Source organism: Amphiura filiformis, unplaced genomic scaffold, assembly GCF_039555335.1.
Source record: "Amphiura filiformis unplaced genomic scaffold, Afil_fr2py scaffold_60, whole genome shotgun sequence".
Lineage (NCBI taxonomy): Eukaryota > Metazoa > Echinodermata > Ophiuroidea > Amphilepidida > Amphiuridae > Amphiura > Amphiura filiformis.
The window spans coordinates 423,959-443,588 of NW_027305524.1; the positions used below are offsets into that span (position 1 = coordinate 423,959).

General features: G+C 37.1%; 1 protein-coding gene across 15 annotated transcripts in view; it reads left to right on the top strand.

Moving 5' to 3' along the window:
- The window catches only part of LOC140144513 (muscleblind-like protein 1), a 480,574-nt gene that overhangs the window by 280,338 nt on the left and 180,606 nt on the right, over positions 1-19,630 (top strand). The window contains exon 1 of one of the 15 annotated variants that reach the window (XM_072166331.1): positions 5,468-5,575. The exons of the other annotated variants lie outside the window; for them this stretch is intronic. Within the exon in view, the coding sequence (XP_072022432.1) occupies positions 5,483-5,575 (93 nt within the window). The 5' untranslated portion in view covers positions 5,468-5,482. Of the gene's footprint in view, positions 1-5,467; positions 5,576-19,630 lie in introns of those variants that run through there. 15 annotated transcript variants of the gene reach the window in all.

The window sequence follows — 19,630 nt, forward strand, 5'->3', positions numbered from 1 at the left end:
AAGATGTGCGCAGTGCTATCTACTGTAGATAGCAGAGCTCTGTAACTAGCATGCATACAACATTTGGTGAACTTTGTCACTGTATCTCAAATTCTCCATTGCATTCTAGAGGGCCAGCAAAATTTTATTTTTAAAATTTGTGATATGAGGAAGCAAAATGCATCAAAATAAGCTAAAAATGCATTTGCCATGCAGCCTTATTGGTAATATCTGACTTTGATTGGTTTACAGGTTAGGAAGCAGACTACTTTTTCACCATTTTGGACAATCAGTCAGATTAGAAAAGTTTTACCTTATTTCGTCAAATAAACGCCCACGGGGGTGTTATATTTTCCCAATGGGGGGCGTTTATTCAAGGTCAATTTTAGAACGATAATTCCCGTTAAAATCATTAGGTAAACTTAAAAATCACGCTAAAATGACGAACTATGAACTAGAAACACTGACTTCTGGTTCACTTCCGGGTTTCCAATCCAGATTTTCGACCATGTGGCCCGGGCCATGTGGGCAAGTTGGTAAGCTTACTACACAAGATAGCATGGAAATATCAGCATTTTGAAACATCTTGGTTGAAAAAAGTGGTGGGGGAGGCGTTTATTTGAGGGGGGGCGACTATTTGATGAAATACGGTATTCAGTTCACCTTTTGAAGTCATTTCCAGTTGGGATTGTGCTCATTTGGGCTATTCCAGTAAAAATCCAAACACTGTCTATGGAAGACATGACCTTGATCTTCCACATAGGCTGTGTGAATTGCAAATGGGGCTACATGAATGGGAGACTCCACAATTTATACTCCCTTTGTAGGAGAGTAAGGTCATGTTTCCATAGGGATGTGTTTGGACTTTAACTGGAATAGCACATTGCTATCTCCCTCAAAATTTAAAAGCATTGTCAGATTCATTGGAATTGTCTCCTCTTTAACCTTAGTGGCGGCACCAGGATTTTTTTTTTTTTTTTTTTGGGGGGGGCATTGGGGGGCAAAGTGAATTTCAGGGGGCAAAATTGGCAAAAAGTGGAAATTTACATGATTTTGGGGTTTTGTCTCAAAAGTGGGGGGAAGGCAAGAAAAATATGGGGGAGAAATGCCCCTTGCCCCCGTAGTGCCGCCATTGTTTAACCCTAATATGCATACATACCACAATGATAACCATGGTGCATGCATGAATCCCCTGGGATGTGATGCTATATGCTCTGGGACCCCTTGTGGTTCAAATCCTGGGGGTGCCAAGTGACTTCTTTGTTCATCTTCTGTCCTTTTTTTTTTGTTTCTTCTAAGTTAAATTGTGATAGCAAAAAGCAGTGTCCGGTGTCCGGGTTAATAACCCGGTTATAATTATGATATATTGCGTGTGACAAAGGAAGCCTTGTGGTCACACCAATCTAGGTCATGTCAGCTTAGTTAGGTCATGCCTTATTAGGTCCTCAATGGACAGAAGCCGGCTATATAATAGGACAGCCCGTTATAGATAGCTAGGGTCATCATTGTCTATGGCAGACTCTGTCGGTTGCATTCATATTAATTTATGTAGGATAAACTTTACTGCACTAAATTTAAGGGCTAGTAGGGCCTATTACAAAAGGTCAGTAGTGCCTATAACATATATAATGTAACATTTTGTAAGCATTCGGCCTTTTACAAGAAACATAGCTGGAAGTTTTGCTGCAGGGTTTTTCCAGTGGGTCAAAAATGTGCTGCATGGAGTTGGACAAAACATGAGAAAAGTGGAAAAAAAGACCCAAAGAAGCAGAGAACAAACAATTGCAGTGGGGGTAACAGAAAATGTTTATGGCAGCAGAAAAAGATCCGGAGTTGTGAATATTATTTTTGCTGATTTTTACAAAAAGTTTTGAAGCCCCTTGGATTATATGACAAAAGATAGTTGAGCTTCACTGTGTTTGGGCATCAATACATGTATAGAAGAAAAGATATTTTGATTTTATTGTTAATTTGATTTTATTGTTGATGTAGGTATTGTGTCACCATATGTCACCATGGTCACTATCCAATCTTTTGTGTGATTACCTGGTTCAAAATACCTTGACCTTGTATTTCGCATAGCTGACAGGATACGTATAGGCCTACTAGTCTATCTAGCCTGATATTGTTCTTTTATTTACAAACTGAGCGCACCTTTCTTCAGTCAGTTGAATGTTGTTGTCGCAACCATAAAATATACACCTAGGGTTAGGCTTATACCCCGTTTACATTGGGTGAAAGTCGTAATCGAATTCACTAAAGTCATAATCAACTTTAAATTTGTATCATATGTGTAAACAGGTAAAGTCGTAATTAATCGTAATTCAAAAGTCGTAATTTCAATGATGACTTGTATCATCATTCATTTCAAGTGAATTCGAATAAGTCGTCATTAATTACGACTTTTCACTAATATAAACAAACATGTTGAATTCGTATTTACCTGCCGTAACCATTGGTAACAAACAAATTCAATATTCGTGAATGTGAATTTGGAATCAAATTCAGCCAATGTAGTGTAAACACGCACCAAACTAATTAATCTGCTGTCGTAATTCAACATACAGCTTAAGTCGATTACGATGTTTGCCCAATGTAAACGGGGTATTAGATGATGTGATGTGGTGTTGTACCAACTGACTTATCACCTGGGATGCTAATTAGGTTGAAAATGGTACATGGTGTTATAAATGTTTCATTAAAAATGCATGTTTCTAATCAAAGCTATTGACATTTTTGCCAGGAACAAAGTCTCACCGAGTGCATTGTTAAATTTATGTAAAAATATGCCAAACTTAACTGTGCACTGTGGGTTCTGGCAGGGATATCCCTGGTTCTGCAAACCAAACCCACATTAACGGGTCATTTTCTCAGTCAGGGCTCTTAAGTAATGTTCTCAAACGGGGCAGTGGGTTGTGTCTGTGCTCAATGGGTGAAACAATGATTGCTGGCATGGTGTAGATATGTGATTTTTCTACTTATAGTCCTTTTGCCGGTATCCAGACTGCTGCCATTTAGCGCACTTTTCCAATATGCAGTTTGAAACATGGCAAAACTTTTTCAGTAGTGAGAACATGCTAATAGTTGCTTGTGTTGTACAGGGATTGATTTACACTCTCAGAACATTGGATAAAAAATGAATGGGCAGAAAACAGTTGGTTAAAAAATGCCCAACAATGGTTAAGATTCTTGAAGTTGGGCAAAATACAGTTTAATACATGGTTGGTCAAACCTGTCAATATAGTATTTACACAATGTTGGTTAAAAGTTAACCAACCTTGGTAAAAAACATCCTTTTCCCGCCAATAAAGTTGGGCAAAGTATGGTTTTGCCCAACCATGGTCACATGGTGTTCCTTTGCGAACTGTGATTGGTCATTGTGTTGGGCAAAAATGCATTTCAGAAAACAAGATGGCCGATATGAGTGGCTTGCTGCAAAGCTGTGGATCGGGGTCTTCAAGATCTGTTGGAGACATTTGAAGGTATGAAATTATATTATAAAGTATATCATTTTATCGGGTATAACACTTAGTTTAAGTGTGTGCGAGGCCGAGACTGTGAGCAAGACTTACGATGCTTTATCGGTGGTAGCTACCACCCGCATAAAGCATCGTAAGTCTTGCGGTTCACAGTCTGGCCTCGCATACACTTAAACTAAGTGTTATACCCGATAAAATGTTTATAATATAATTTCCTACCTTCAAATGTCTCCAATTGGTTAAAATATGAACAATGAAATGAACTTCCCATTCATAGTGTTTAACCAACTATTGGTTATATTTTGCCCATTTTGCCCAACATGCTTTACCCAACAGGTTGGTTACCGTAATGTTAACCAGTAGTTGGTCAATGTTTTTAACCAACCTGTGGTTATATTGTTAACCAACCCAGGTTGGTTAACAATATAACCAACTGTTGGGCTGTTCACCTGTAAATACATGGTTGGTTAAAATTTTAACCAAGTTGGTTAAAATTTTTAACCAATGTTCTGAGAGTGTAGATAAAAGTTACATTCACCACTGCAGATTTTCCTTGATTTTGCATGCACAGGCAAAATTTTACATTCACAGAACCAATGCTACACGCTTCTGTTCATGTAAAAAAAACCTAAATCAAACCCTGGTGTTATGGAGTTGTATTAAAGTCCTGAAGAAGGGCAGATCACCCCTACCTCTCGGGCCAATAATTGTTTTTTACAGATTTCATAGTCCAATGAAGCCTAATGAGATATGACTATTTGATTTTTACATCACTTCATTTACGTTTTAAACTAATTTAGAAGTGTGAACTTAAAAACTGTTTTAAATCATAATTTAAATGCAAAAATTCTAAAAGGAATGTATTCATTTGTACAGTAAATACTAGGTGGTGGACAACCAAACAACTTTTTTGCCTATGGGGCAAAACAGTTCTTAATTGTTCAACCTTAAAAAAAAAATCTAGTTACTAAGGTAACACCAAATAACACCAGCGTCAGGACTATTCCAGTTGAAATCCTTACACCCCTATGGAAGACACGACCATAATCTTTCACACAGGGGGTATAGATTTCAAATGGAGTCACCCATTCAGGTAACCCCATTCCCCACTCTCTGTGTGAAAGATTAATGTCAGGTCTTCCCATGGACGTTTTCAACTGGTGGCATAGCCCGCTGGATCATCAATCTGCGGGCATTCAAGGAATAGCAACAACTGATTCACTGAAGCATGACATGGAGATATATCATTGTTGTCATTGCGTAGTGGATAGCGCTGTGGTGTGTAAATTTTTTGGCCTCATCCTTAGTGGCTTGTGCAATAAGCTTCATTGAAAAGATGTAACTCTGAAAGTCACCTTATATTGTTGGGTATGAGTTTTTGTACCTAACATAGGTAAAGATCATTCTATTAGTGTACTCATGTATTGGGGTTATACAACTGTGTCCGGGCAGATGAGCATGTTATGAGATTATGTTGCCATGTGCTTATTAACGAATATTATGGTGGACTGTTTACGGAAGATTTTTGTTGTGTAAGATCAAGTTGAGCACCCTCACCACAAATCAGTCTTAATTTAAGTTTGGAAAGTAACCCTCCTCGATGCATTTAATTGGCATGAACAATATTAGAACTTGAAAAGAGTTAACCAGGTAGAAAGTTAATTTTTTGGTGGACACTTGACATCTTCAACGTGACAACCGGTACCAGGTCATTTGACACATGCTCACGGTGCCTTAATAATATGTTAGTGTTGGTAGGTGATAAACCACTCCCTCGTGGAGCCAGTGGAGGATATCATCGAAACTAAAATAGCTTTCATAATTGCGTTGCATACCACTGGTTTAGGAACTTGACTCGGTTGGTGTGCATTCAGTTTTAGATTTCAGTCTGTTGAAGAGTGCTTGTAGATCTGGACTAATATTTCCAAAGTAGAGTTTGATATTTACGTCGTTACTTCCTGGATGTGATATTTGGTGTGTATTAGTACCGTGTTGTGGACTATTAGGAGATAACTTCATACTTAATGTGGCCTACACCAACACCACCGCTACCACCACTGCAGCAGACCCATGCCCCTGGGGTGCACACACAATGGGACGATACTACAGACTATAATGTAAGATTATGTATTGTTAAACAATCATTTCCTTATTCTTTGAAAATCTTTTCCAACATTGTTTTTGCGACTTGTACAGTATCCTTTTGGAAAACCATTCCACATTTATACGGTGTGGCTATTTTAAAGAATGATTTCCACGATTTACGCATATAGAAATTTCCAGATCGGGAAAAATGGGAAACTTGGTTATCCATGAAAATGTCAGGATTTTAGAGGTAAATTATGTTTCCTTAAAAATCGGTGTGGTTATTTTAAAGAATGATATCCACGATTTACGCATATAGAAATTTCCAGATCGGGAAAAATGGGAAACTTGGTTATCCATGAAAATGTCAGGATTTTAGAGGTAAATTATGTTTCCTTAATAATCGGTGTGGTTATTTTAAAGAATGATATCCACGATTTACGCATATAGAAATTTCCAGATCGGGGAAAATTGGAAACTTACTTATCCATGAAAATTTCAGGATTTTAAGAGGTAAATTATGTTTCCTTAATCCCCATGGACATGATGAAAAACATTATGGGAAATGGAGGGAAATGGCTTGCCTCACTGGGAAATTAAATCAATATTTTCCAGTCAGGGAAGCCTCTAATATTGGGGGCCTACGTGCAGACTAAAAATAATACTAAAAATAATAATAAAAAGATAAAAAGAGTGAATAGGTTACAAAATAATTTTGGCATATATCCAGTCATCATGGGTCATTGATCACATGTCCCAAGTACTCCATCATAGGACATTTGTCACTTTTGTCTTGTGATAAACAACTTTGTGGTGGCTTTAATGGTATATATACAGTCTGAAAACTCGCTACAATTCCGGTTTACCCTGCGCTCCCTATGTTTTCAATACAATTCTGGTTTACCCTGCACATCCTGTGTTTTCAATACAATTCTGGTTTACCCTGCGCATCTTATTTTTAGGGTTAGACTTGGGGTTAGGGTTAGGATTAGGGTTGGGGTTAGGATTAGGGTTAGGGTTATACTTGTGTGCAGGGTAGTGCAGGGTATACCAGAATTATTCCAAAATCCCTATAGGACTTGGCTATGGGCATCTGCTGATAGTACAAATTTTGGTGGATATACAGTAAATTAACTCAAAACTTTGATTAAGCATTATAGCAATGTCATAAGAATCAAACTTTACTATCTTCAAAAATAATTTTTAGATTATTCTTAAAAATAAGTGAAGAAGAAAATCTCTCAATTACAAATATCTGTCAACATCATATTTGGACATCATTGTCTGATCCCCTCAAGGCACAGGAATTAATCTGTTGATATAAGCTTATATACGAGTCATTGAACTGATTCTCAAGCTATGATGCTATTATAGTATCTGTCTACTCAGGTTCAACGCTAATCCTATGAGCCAATTAAAGCACTGTATGTCTGCGCCGGATCCCTCAGGGTTATCTCGTTATCGTGTGCTGGATTTACAAAATAATAACATAATTATACAATGATAATATGATAGATTCAGCGCATGGTTTCTAACCTACGACAGGTGAATTACACCAAAGCATGGATTTAAATTTGTCTGATTATGTTGTATCATAAGCTGCAGGAGCTATTAATCAAAAATTTGCTTGTGATTGCGTGATGGTATTACCAACGAATGCTTTCTATGTAGTCAAATGCATAATGTCATATGTTGCTATCTACTGAAGATAACCCAGTAAAGCTCTTGGAGGCTGGAACCAACACCTGGGATCCACACATATGCTATACACGTATGCAGGTATTAGGAACTGCATAGAAAACACCCCAATTCTTGTATTTTTGCAGAACAATCTTAGGTAAAAACTTTTCTGCTTGAAAACTTTTCTGAAAGCTGCATTTTCGTGATGTGGGACAGAAACAACAGTAAGGATAGGAACAAGATTATATTTTGTGGCAAAATTAAGTTATGATAAACAAGAATTGTCTTTAAAAAGACATCGCCATGGATGAAGATCATGTTCCATAATTTTGCATTGACAAGTACTTGGAATGCTAGTAATTTTTTGTGTGTGGCACAACTAAGCGGAAAAATGGAGAAAATTAATGGTAATTTTTAAATATTATCAAAGACCCTCTTACCATCAAGCCTATTCAAAAAACTGTAGAATCAGTATTCGGTATTTAACTCAAGCATATTTATCTGTAGAGATATCTGCATATAAGTCTGGATATAATGACCTTTGAATGCTTGAACTCATACTCCACAACTTGAGGTCAAATTTTGTGCAATGATTGTTGTATGAGGGTTGTGAACTTCGTCATTGGAAATGAACTCATTAGCTCATGCACTAGGATCCACAACATACTCTTCTATCAGGGGTACAGTTCTTTAAACCCCAATACATGAGTGCATTCATTGAATGACCTTTGAAAATTTGGGTACTAAAACTCATACTCTGCAACTTGAGGTCAAATTTTGCACTGTGATTGTTTAATTGAGGTTATTGAATTATGCCATTGGGATGAGGCCATTGTGGTCCATAATAGTGATACTAGTGCAAATAATAACTTGAAATGTGAAACTGAAATAATTTCTCAATGTTATCTTCTTGCGATATTTGACTAACACATTGATTTCATTGAAAAGCAAAACCGAAAGAAATTTATAACTTCCCTGTGCCATACATTGATAAGAAAACTCCAATAAGAACAAAACAAGAAGTGTTGCACTTTTATGATATCATTCTGAGTACATAATGAACTGATCAGACTTAAAATCTTATCGCAGTTCAGTTATATATCATTCGAATGTTTTGCCTGGTGTACCATGGAAAATTTCCGATGACTTTATCAGGAATAATGAGTGCAAAGCATGTAATAATTAACCATTTTCAGCACTAATTTGGCTATTATTAAAATGGCTTATAATCAAGCACTGTGAGGCCTGAAGAACGATGCACAACATAACTTGGTAGATTTTGTCCCAGTATTTCGAGCCAAGACTATTCCATTTAAATTCACACTACCCTGTGGAAGATTTTAAAAATATCTTCCACAGAGGGAATATAAATTTAAAATGGAATGAACACATTACAAAGCTCTATTTGAAATTCACCCTCCCTCTGGCAGATTCAAGTTGAATCTTTCTCCGATCTTTCTCAAAGGGTGTATGATATACAAATGGAGCTGCCTAATGTGTTCATTCCATTTGAAATTCATGCTACCCCTGTGGGAGATATTTCGAAAATCTTCCACAGGGGAAGTGTGGAATTTAAACAGAATAATCCAATGGGGGTAACTAGCCCTTTGCTTCCAGTCTATACACTATTGCCTAATGTGATGCAATTTCAAAGTGCAATGAAATTAATTTGAGATGCAATTGAAATTGTCAACTGAATAGACAGAGCTGTCAGTCATGTCTCTATTTATATTTAACTTATGATGGAATGACCCCCTCCATAGGACAATGAACTCTAATGGCTATAAAGGATAGAATATTAGTTTCATGACTAATTTCCAGGCATGCTATACGGAGGATCAATGGTTTAATCCCCTCCATAGGACCAGACACTCTCATGACTCTAACCGAGTAGATGCATGACTGATCTATGACTTTTAGTATGGAAGACCAATGGTTTTAACTCTCATTGCTCATATAGCATATACAATTATATTTTCTTTGGGAAGAGTATAATTAAGGCAAAATATTTAATTCTCGATCATGAGAGCCAACTTGGGTATGCACAGGTATTTGAGTGGAGCGTACTACGCAAAGACTGGCACTTACGGTGCAAACACAGCTTGTGAGAATTGGCCAATGAAACGGTCCTTGCTAGACAAGGTCAAGGTTAGGTCATGTAGGTCACATGATCATGTTATTCAATGAAAAGTAGGCTGACACAGAAGGTACATCTTCTCATGATCGATAATTAGTTATTTTGCCTAGTTTTAATTACAGACAGATCTTGATCAGTCACATGAATCAAGCAATGTGGGCCCTAAGGTTCATGAAGTACTGCCATTTCGAGTCAAAATGGTCTCAATGCCAGGCACAGTTCACCGACCCCTCCACCCAACAATATAGCTCAACACTTGACCCCAAGTCATGGAGTATGAGTTTTTGTACCCAACACATTCAAAGGTCAATTTTATGAACATGCAATCATATTGGGACTAAAGAACTGTGTCATGACATATGAGAGTATTTCAGATCCTAATGTAGCATTTCATTTGTTGCTTTTTGACAAAAGAAAGCATGGCAAATTTCATGCCTTTTTGGCATTAATTCAAAGTGACATTTCTTTTGACAACTGGATTATTATTGCTTCATCAGTAACTTATGATCAAATCAGTGAATACATGGGCAATAAATTATTACTTTTGTGTCAAGTTGGGATCCAATTTGTTCAGTGCTAATGAACAAGCCCACAATGGGAAATCTTGCTTACCCCATGATGCATTAGTGAAATTGTGTTGAATAACACATGGACCTGGCTATGCAAAGGTATTGGATGATCCTATGTCCCAATGCTAAACATTCTAACGTTAGGCCACCTTAAAGGCCCTTTCAGCGATCCCAGCGAAAGTGCAAACAATTTAAATTGTTTATAAATTGCCTAAAAGTGAAGGATAAGTCATTAAAATTGTCAATAGGTATTTTTGAAATGAAAAAAAAATGGCAAAAAATAAGGAAAACAGCAGTATTGTCAAAGTTGAGGCCCCATTCAAATACATGTAGCTAATATATACTGTCAGTATAAATTACAGATTTCATGCAAATGCCTTATTTTGTCATAAATACACAGCTTTTGGCTGACTAGCAGGCTATGTTAGCACATCTATAATTTTGATGATTTTTACGATTGCCGGATGAGCAAATCACCGAATGGGCCTTTTAATTTAAGCTGCCACGGGTGTTAGTAAAATACCTTTTTTTTTTAAACAAAAAGGCGAAAATAATTAACTCAAAATACCTATTTGATTTCAAGTTTTCAAAAAGTTTTTCAACACAGAGAAGAATTAATTTGTAGCAGAGACTTGATTTTTGTACTATTCCAACATTTGCAATTGGTCTACCAAAATGGGCTTCATTTACTTAACGGTGTTAAATATTGGACTTTGCATGCTTTAAAAATTTGTCATATGAATCCCAAAACTAGTGTTCTTATATATTTATTTTTATTAATTTTATTGAAAAATTGTGAAAATGTGGAAAAAAAAAGTCTGCATTTGATCCATGCACGCACCCACATGGCTTATGTTACAATGAACCATGTATTCAATTCCAGCGCATGTGTTGAAATCTGCCATATTTGGTTATTATAGCGAACAAAAGAATCGCAAGATCAAATGTTGCCGGCAGACACCCACCTTCCATTCTGAACAATTGACAAATTTTCAGCTATAACTTAAGTCTACCCTATTTGATATTTTTGAATGTGATAATGGTAATTACAGTCTACTAAATACATTAAATAAACATGTTTTGTGATTGATAGTTTACGATCATTGTTACTTTCCTTCATTGGGCTGTTCCGTTTAAAATCCTCACCACACCTGTGGAAGATTTTGGAAATATTTTTCACAGAGGGAGCATGCATTTCACATGGAATGAGCACATTAGGTATTTGAATTCATACAACCTCTGAGAAAGATTCAATATGAATCTTCCACAAATGGAGGATGAGTTTCAAATGGAGCTGCCTAATGTGTTCATTTATTTTAAAATTCATACTCCCCCTGTGGAAGGTATTTCCAAAATCCTCTACAGGGGTAGTGTGGATTTTAAACTAAATGACACTAAAATGGACAGAAATGACCGCCCTGCAATCTTCTGAGATTGAACAGTTTGAACAATCTCTTTGTATGTATGAAAGCTTGATGGTGTGTCCTGACGGTAAGGTAAGCTAAGCTAACCTAAGCTAAGCTATATAAGCCTAAGCGTAATGCATGTAAAATTTTATTTTGTATGTAGGGCTTAGATATCTAAGGAAGCCTGAAATTACCAAAAATAAAGAATTGCTGAAAAAACCTTGAAATTGCGGCAGCACAAAAATAATAATTGTGCCGGAATAAACGCCTTGTCATTATTCGGTGCAATACTGTCTGTCGGGTCATTGTCAACACAGCTTTTGTTATAGTGCGTTCAACTTCATTCAAAGTCTTATTTTTACCAGACATAATGCTATTTTTTAACCAGGTACAAAATAATGTTCTTCCAGACTACAGGTCATAGATAATGTTAGGGGACAAAATTTGTTAGTGATTTATGGTGAACTATCAGAGAAGACATCGTACACTTCCCATAATGCATTGCTCCCATTTCAATTTTCGGTACTGATCTGATATCTAGTGCATCATGGGTCGATACTAGTGACAAGAAGTTCCTCAATGAATAGAGCACATCCAGATCTTGCAAAATATGTTTATTTCATGACTATCATGATCTCCATGTTTAGCCAGTCTATTCTCAACATGAAGACTAGTCGAACCTGTACAAAGTAGTTAGAAGTGTCATTTGATGAACTGAGGTGATGTATCATGTTGCAAAGGATTCTGGGAAGGGTAAGATACCTTCTCTAAACCCACAATACCTTAAATGATTGTTGCTTACCACTGAAGACGCATCAATCACAATTGAGAGTCTTTCTGTTATTAAGAAGTGCACACCCTAGACAGATATATACAACAATAAACCGTTGCAGCCAGGATATGTAGAAGAGCAAAAAAATTGCTAGTGTACAGGTATACTAATTCCACACTATGGGGTACCCTGTGACAGTGATGGCATTACAGGTGTTAATCAGAAGATCCTCAACTCATCAGACTTGTAACAACTCAACTATCAGCATATGGTCAACTCACTTTAGGAGGCAAGGGTTTGAATCTGGTCACCCTAAGTTACACCACTCAACTCAAATGACTGAGACTCAGGACATCATTGATTTGATTCATCTGTAGACTCAACCCTTTAAGTCTGCACAAATTGAACCTCTTTAACTGTCCTATGATAAACAGGTGCTCATATAAAGAAAACTGACTTCATGTTTTCACAAATACAGTCAAACAATTTCCAATCGCTTTTATAGTACTGATTTTTAATATGCATTTTTTTCAAACCACAGATATTGACATGTCTTGACAATAAGAAATATTATATCCAGACAGCCTAATAACATTAGTCTGTGCACTGACTGCACTGACTACGCTGACATTGACAATCAATTGTAACCCATATCACTAGGATCCACAACATGCTCAAAGTCAGGGCAAAGTCCTTTAACCCCAATACATTTGTACATTCATTGAATGACCTTTGAAAATTTGCATACAAAAATTCATACTCTGCAACTTGAGGTCGAATTTTGCACTATGATTGTTAATTGAGGTTTTTGAACTATGCCATTGGGATGAGGTTATTGTGGTCCATAGTGTATTATGTACTAGTCAAAACCCACGCTATTGGGGATGCTGTGTTTCAAAATAGGAAAGGAAAGGATTCGTTGGTAAATTAAATAATTGAAATGGATTGTGGTAAGAACTCAGGTAAATGATAACCCGAAAGGTCCGAGGTCAGTTTTTGTTAACGTGTCATAAAATTTTATTTAGCCCGGTATAACGTAAACATGGAGTCATGCCATGAAGTATTGCAACCTCATTTGGGATCTTCTTTATAGAACCCAATACCATTCCTGTTGTGTGTCAGCTTTATTTTCTCAATATTTGAGTGCAAACACCACTAGGTCAGGCTCCACTCAGACCCACCTTAACCCCATGAGAACTACTTGCTGATTGGTCTAAATGAATATTATTTCCAATTTTGAACCAATCATGGAAAGTATTAATAAGATCATCTGCAAATGCAAGTTTGACCATAAACAGTTTAAAGCCTAGTCATAATTGGCAATTGAAATGAGCATTTCAAGTTAACAACCAATCAGAAATGCTGTTAGATGAGTGTCCAGGTGGTTAAATTAACAGATGATACATATAGCATTATGCGCAACTGGGTGACAGAACCAGTTGTTGATATAAACTACATGTATGATGACACAGGGCACATTTGTTGATAATGTGACTGTACTTCTCATTTTATATCCCAACCCAGCGCCCGCGGGGGATCATCGCTATTTTGTAATGTTATTATTGTAATAGTGATAATAAAATAAGCATAGAATGATTGGTTGCTCTACATGTGGAGATGTTTCCACGTTATTAGTCTATCATAATACACGCAGGTGGAAACGTTGCAAGTTAACTTTGGACTAATCTATTGTGACTAATGGGCTATTCGGTTTGAGATCCTTACACCCCCTGGAAGACATGACCTTAATATCTCACACAGGGGGTGTACATTTCAAATTGAATCGCCCATTCAGGTAAATTGAAATTCACTCTCCCTGTGTGGAAGATTAAGGGCATGTCTTCCAGAAGGGTTATGCCTTTTAACTGGAATAGCATAATGGACTAGCTTCCGTTTGTGTATCGTCGTAGGTAACGATGATACTTTTATAAGAACGATATTTTTTTGTTGCATTTATTTTCACAAATTTGAAAGGTACACATATAGAATAACATTTTTATAAGCTTTTATAGCAGGGTGCAGTTTCAGGATTTTTGCCTCTCCTTCCTTGTACAAAATATAGGAAAGTATATTTCAGGATTTCTTATCAGATATTTCCAGCTATTTCAGAATATTCTTCACAAGTGCAATCACACACCTGCGATTATAAAAAGGTGTGATTATAAAAAGCACCATGCTGATTTTATGATTGAAATTTGATTTTGAAATCAAAATGGCCGTAAAATTAGGCAGATGTTTCAGTGCGTCCGTTCGATGACATCAAAATACGGATGTATATAGTGAGACAAGTCTAAATGATGTACGCAATGTGGCCCAGATGAATAATCCGTTGGCTTATTTAAACTGAAGCGAGAATTCATAAACGTCGCTTCCCGTTACTGTCACACATTTGTCAGCAGATGATGTTGTCGCAGGAAAGTTGTTTGACCGACATAGAATGGAGGTTTTTTTTCGACAAAGTATTGTGTCTGACCTAAATTTCGCTGTTCTAAATGCAGGTAACACTACAAAATTTTAAACTTGATTTTTGGAAGTTTGAATTTAAAAATAAAACAGCCAGATGAGGATGATACAATAGGGAACAGCCAGAGGTGGGAGACGTGAATTATTTTGCAACCGGGGGGGGGGGGGCTTAAGATGATGAACCCTTATCTATTTTTAGGGTAATTTTACCAAAAATACCCATATCTAAGGATTTTGGTTAATAAAGGTCCTTATTAGAAACTTACATTTGTAGGATGCACCTAAATTTTGCACATAACATGTAAAAAACAGGATTTAAGGTTCAAATTTGAATGAGTTTGTACAGTGTTGGAAATTATTTCAAAGGAGACCCATATGTAAGCATTAAGGAGAGGGATAGAAGACACGATGAATTGGAGGGGAGCAGAAAAGGAGACCGTGTACATGGGGTAGATAAGGGTGAGTCAGCAAGTCAGCATTGTCTTCTTAAAATGCCTAATCATAGAGGGGAGGCACTCCAAAAAGGTTCTACTCTTTGTATTGGTTTAATAAGATTTGGATATTTCTCACATAATTGTGCAGCAGCAGAGGATAGGGTATAGAGCACCCTCCCCCCCCATTTTCAACTCAAATTCGAATGCAAAGGGTGAATGTTGAAGAAGATGTGATTTATTTAGCTCTATGCAACCCTCTCTAGGACAATTTTGCCCAGAAACAGCTTTGTATGTTTAGATCAATCGGGCTGCCTAATGTGTGCCTGTACTAACTCGTAACAGGCACTTTACAAAAAATGTTGATGTTAAAATGTTAATGTTCTCATTTTAGTGCAGTTGTGCTATTCTATTTGAAGTGCTCACTCCCCCTGTGGAAGATTTTGGAAATACTTGCCACACAGGGGTAGTCATATGAATTTTAAATGTTATGAACACATTTAAGATAGCTCCATTTGAGTTTCATACACCCTCTGAGAAACTGAATCTTCCATAGAGGGAGGGTAAGTTTCAAAATGTGCTATGTAATTCCATTTGAAATTCATACTTCCCCTGTTGAAGATATTTACAAAATCTTCCAGGGGGGGGGGTGTAGACTTCAAACAGATCAGCTCAATATGCTGCAATGCCATAGAGGAGGGGGAGTTTCAAATAGAGTTGGTTAATTAATTCCATTTGAAATTCATACTTCCCCTGTTGAAGATATTTACAAAATCTTCCAGGGGGGGTGTAGACTTCAAACAGATCAGCTCAATATGCTGCAATGCCATAGAGGAGGGGGAGTTTCAAATAGAGTTGGTTAATTAATTCCATTTGAAATTCATACTTTCCCTGTTGAAGATATTTTCGAAATCTTCCACAGAGGAGTGTAGACTTTAAACGGATCAGCTCAATGTGCTGCAATGTAAATGAAGCTCATGACATTAGAATACAAGTTCCTGCATGGTACGCAGTTTTCTCTGTTGTTGAAACACATGAGCACATTAAGACATGTATTATAGTGATTGTTTGATTTGTGGCAGTCGCAAAACGAAATCGATTTGGCCTATTACATTTGATCTACTTGGAAGCAACAACTCATCAAATCCTGTGCAGCCGTAGACTTTGCGCTAAATGAAGAAAAGTGTGGAGTGTGAGTCAGAGGGAGAGGGAGATTGAGTCGTTGTTTTGTTAAGATGTTATCAGGATGTAAAAGGGGGAGATTTGACAGGAAGGAGGCTGATAGTGAAAATGTCTTCATGTCCGTGTAAGAGATTATGTCTTCTATGTCAGCTAGGATCTTAAACATCGACTGCTCAGTGCAAGAAGTGGGTAAGTGCAATAGCTGTCCTGTGAACATTTGGCAATTTACACACAGTATATTGAACTGACTACACATGGCAGATACACATGGCAGCTATTGTATTTACCCACTTCTGGCACTGAGCAGTCGGCATGCTCATCCATCAGTACACAGTTCTTTAACCCCAATATGTTTGTACATGCATGAATGATCTTTGAATGGGTTGGGCACAAAAGCTCATACCCTACAACTTAAGGTTAGATATTGAAATATGAGTTTTGATGAGAGGTTAATGAACTTTGACTCCAAAGATGAGACCATTTTGGTGTATGGTGCTGGCACAAGAAAGTTATATTGTTCAGGTCTATCAGAGTCCAAAAAAAAATGTTCACCCTGTGTTTCTTTACTTCATTACTTATCTTCACGTCCAGCTCAGAAGATTATTTGTTTCTCACTTGCAAGAAACTCGTATTGACAAGTTGAAGCTGGTTTTAGTAAGATACATTCTCTTCTTTAATCTGGCACTCCTGACTGATCTGTTTTTATGCGATGATTGAAATGCACTGCTGCTCAAGATGTTACTGTATTTGCTTGTATAGTAAAACCACATCCACATTAAAGTTCATCTATATTTGCTGATTCATAATAAATACATTAAAGTCAATTGCTTGATTATAATAAAAAGATGTTTACCTCCGTTATTTTCAAGTGTTGATACTGCTTCCACGGAATGACCCAACTTCTGTCTGACCTCTTAGGTGTGCGACATCACTATTGTATAAACGTGTAGGAATATTGCAAAGCAGTTTAGTATGTCTTGTGGTGCTGATTATTGTCTAAAAATGACCAAAACGTAACTGTCCTCTATGTTTGCATTTTGTCATTTGGGCCTCCAGAGTATTTCACCACGTTGCTAACAAACTTTGGTTTAAATTATAAACTTGTCTATGTTCTGTGTGAAATGTATTACTAATACTAGGATATGGTGCGCAAAGTGCTACATGTACCAACTATTACTTAATTTCAAGGCCTTGTTGATAAATGGGAGGGATATACTATTTTAGTCCCAATCATGACAATCCGATAAGACAGATTGCCATAGCATATGTGCCATAGCTGTTTTCTCAATTTCCCAAGAATCACACGAACTATATTAAAGTGAGAGATGAAGTTCATTAGCTACTTGCAGTTCGCCATTATGCACTATGTGCGGGGAGAGCCTCGAACTGGCAGCATACATGAAAGGAAGAATTATGTAACCTTACACAGAACGTTATGACTAGTTCAATTCCCATTCATGTATGCTGCCAGTTCGAGGCTCTCCCGCACATAGTGCATAATGGCGGAACCGTGCAAGTAGCGTAATGGAATATTTGCATTATAAAGAGCCAGCCAGTTACTTTTCACAATGCTGCTGTGAATTTTGAAAACTTTCAGAAAGTTGAAAGTGATGATGACTCTGACTGATGTTTCCTACTTAGTAGCCCTTAGCAAAGGACTCATCTCTAACGGAACACATCAGGGAAAACGAGGTTGAAGAATGTTCCTTTAATGTTGCATGGGGCTCGCATAGGCTTTCAGGAAGAGTGACACATAAGTGAACCCAGAATGGGCTGTTCCAATTGAAATCTATATACCCCCTATGGAAGACATGACCTTAATCTTCCATCTACACTCCCTGTTTGGGAGATTAAGGTCATGTCTTCCACAGGGGGTGTATGGATTTCAACCGGAACAGCCCAATTCTGTGAACATTACCAACACGATTTGCAGACTACAGCATGCATACTCTGTAGTGCACTTGAAGCTTAATGGAAATACTACTTAACAACATCAATTACAATTACTCAGTTCAATGACCTAGATTTACGAAAGTGCAATGATTGCAGTTGAACTCATGTTACTGAAGATGAGTTTTGATACCAAATATGTAGAGTCTTTCCATGTGTGTACATGCATAATGGGGTTTAAAATTCTGTCTGTAGGGAATGGCACTTATGTACGATATATACTGGAACGGACGGTATATTTAATAAATGCAATCGTACCCCATTTAGGTGAACAACAAGAAGCAGGCCTATGTTCTTACATGGGGTAATTCAAGTAGACGCATACAGCGGTATTGGCTTTAACTCTCTCTGTGCGAGTGTTGACTGCAGACGACAAGTTTCAATCATTTTTTAAAATTCAAAAATGTCAGAATTGTACATTTTCATGACCATATTTGGAATCAGCATGAAAAATGCATTAAAATGAATACAAACAAGCCTAGTATTGGTTTAGTGGTTCTTAAGATAGCTCTTGATATTTTGAGAAAATATCTCAAAACTTTGACTTTTTATGTTGAAGCCTATAATGACCAGCATGCAAAGCTTTAAGCTTTCCTTATCTTTATGCCTTAAAAAAAGTTTTGCATCATTCACAATTTTCAGCCAGTTGTGTACCCTAGTTTATGCACATATCCCAGTCAATAGAAGGGGGTTATATGCTTATTTTATTATGTAATCATGTTTATTCATTATTGTTTGTCATGTATCATTGATTTGAACAATGTGAAAATTAATACATCTTACAAATTTTATTGTAATAAGTAATAGAGCTTGTAAATGATGCGCATTTAAGTAATTGGTAATAAAATTTGCTGGCATCACTTCATATTATACTCTATATTGTTGTGTGAGCGGTAAACAGTCGTAACTCCACTGGCTGCCATATGTTGCACCGTGATATACCTGGCCTCCCCTGGCATTGAGTTTGACCAAATTGATCAAATTGTGTTGGCTAGGCTTTTGCCCACTCAGGTTTCATGTAAATGTCTATAATTTGAGGGCTTCGCTATCCAAGGGAACTGCAACAGTGGTCAGGGCCTTGTGCAGTACCGGTACTGCTTGTATGAAATTTGTGGTCAATGTGACTGTTGTTTATAGTATATCTTTCTCGTAAGATGAAAAAAAAAACCGAAAGAGCTTGCTCTGCCCAGAATTTGGAACTCTAGTGCTGTTGGATTTTGCTGCTGGTTTTTTTTGTTGATCTTCTGATCATGCTGATCTTTGACTCAAGAGCTTCTTCTGGTATTAGCAAGATCTTATAAAAATGATAAAGGAAGTTTGTTGTCAGTATCCTCTTGTTCGCAGGCATGAGAATTTTCAAGCTTTTGCCTGAATTCAGGCAGTTTTGTTGTCCAAATGTAAGCATTTTTATTGTTTTCATCCAGTTTGGGCCTTATAAGGCTGTATTCATGCACTTTTTCAGGCAGTTGTCAAAAAAGCCATTCTCATGCCTGTGTT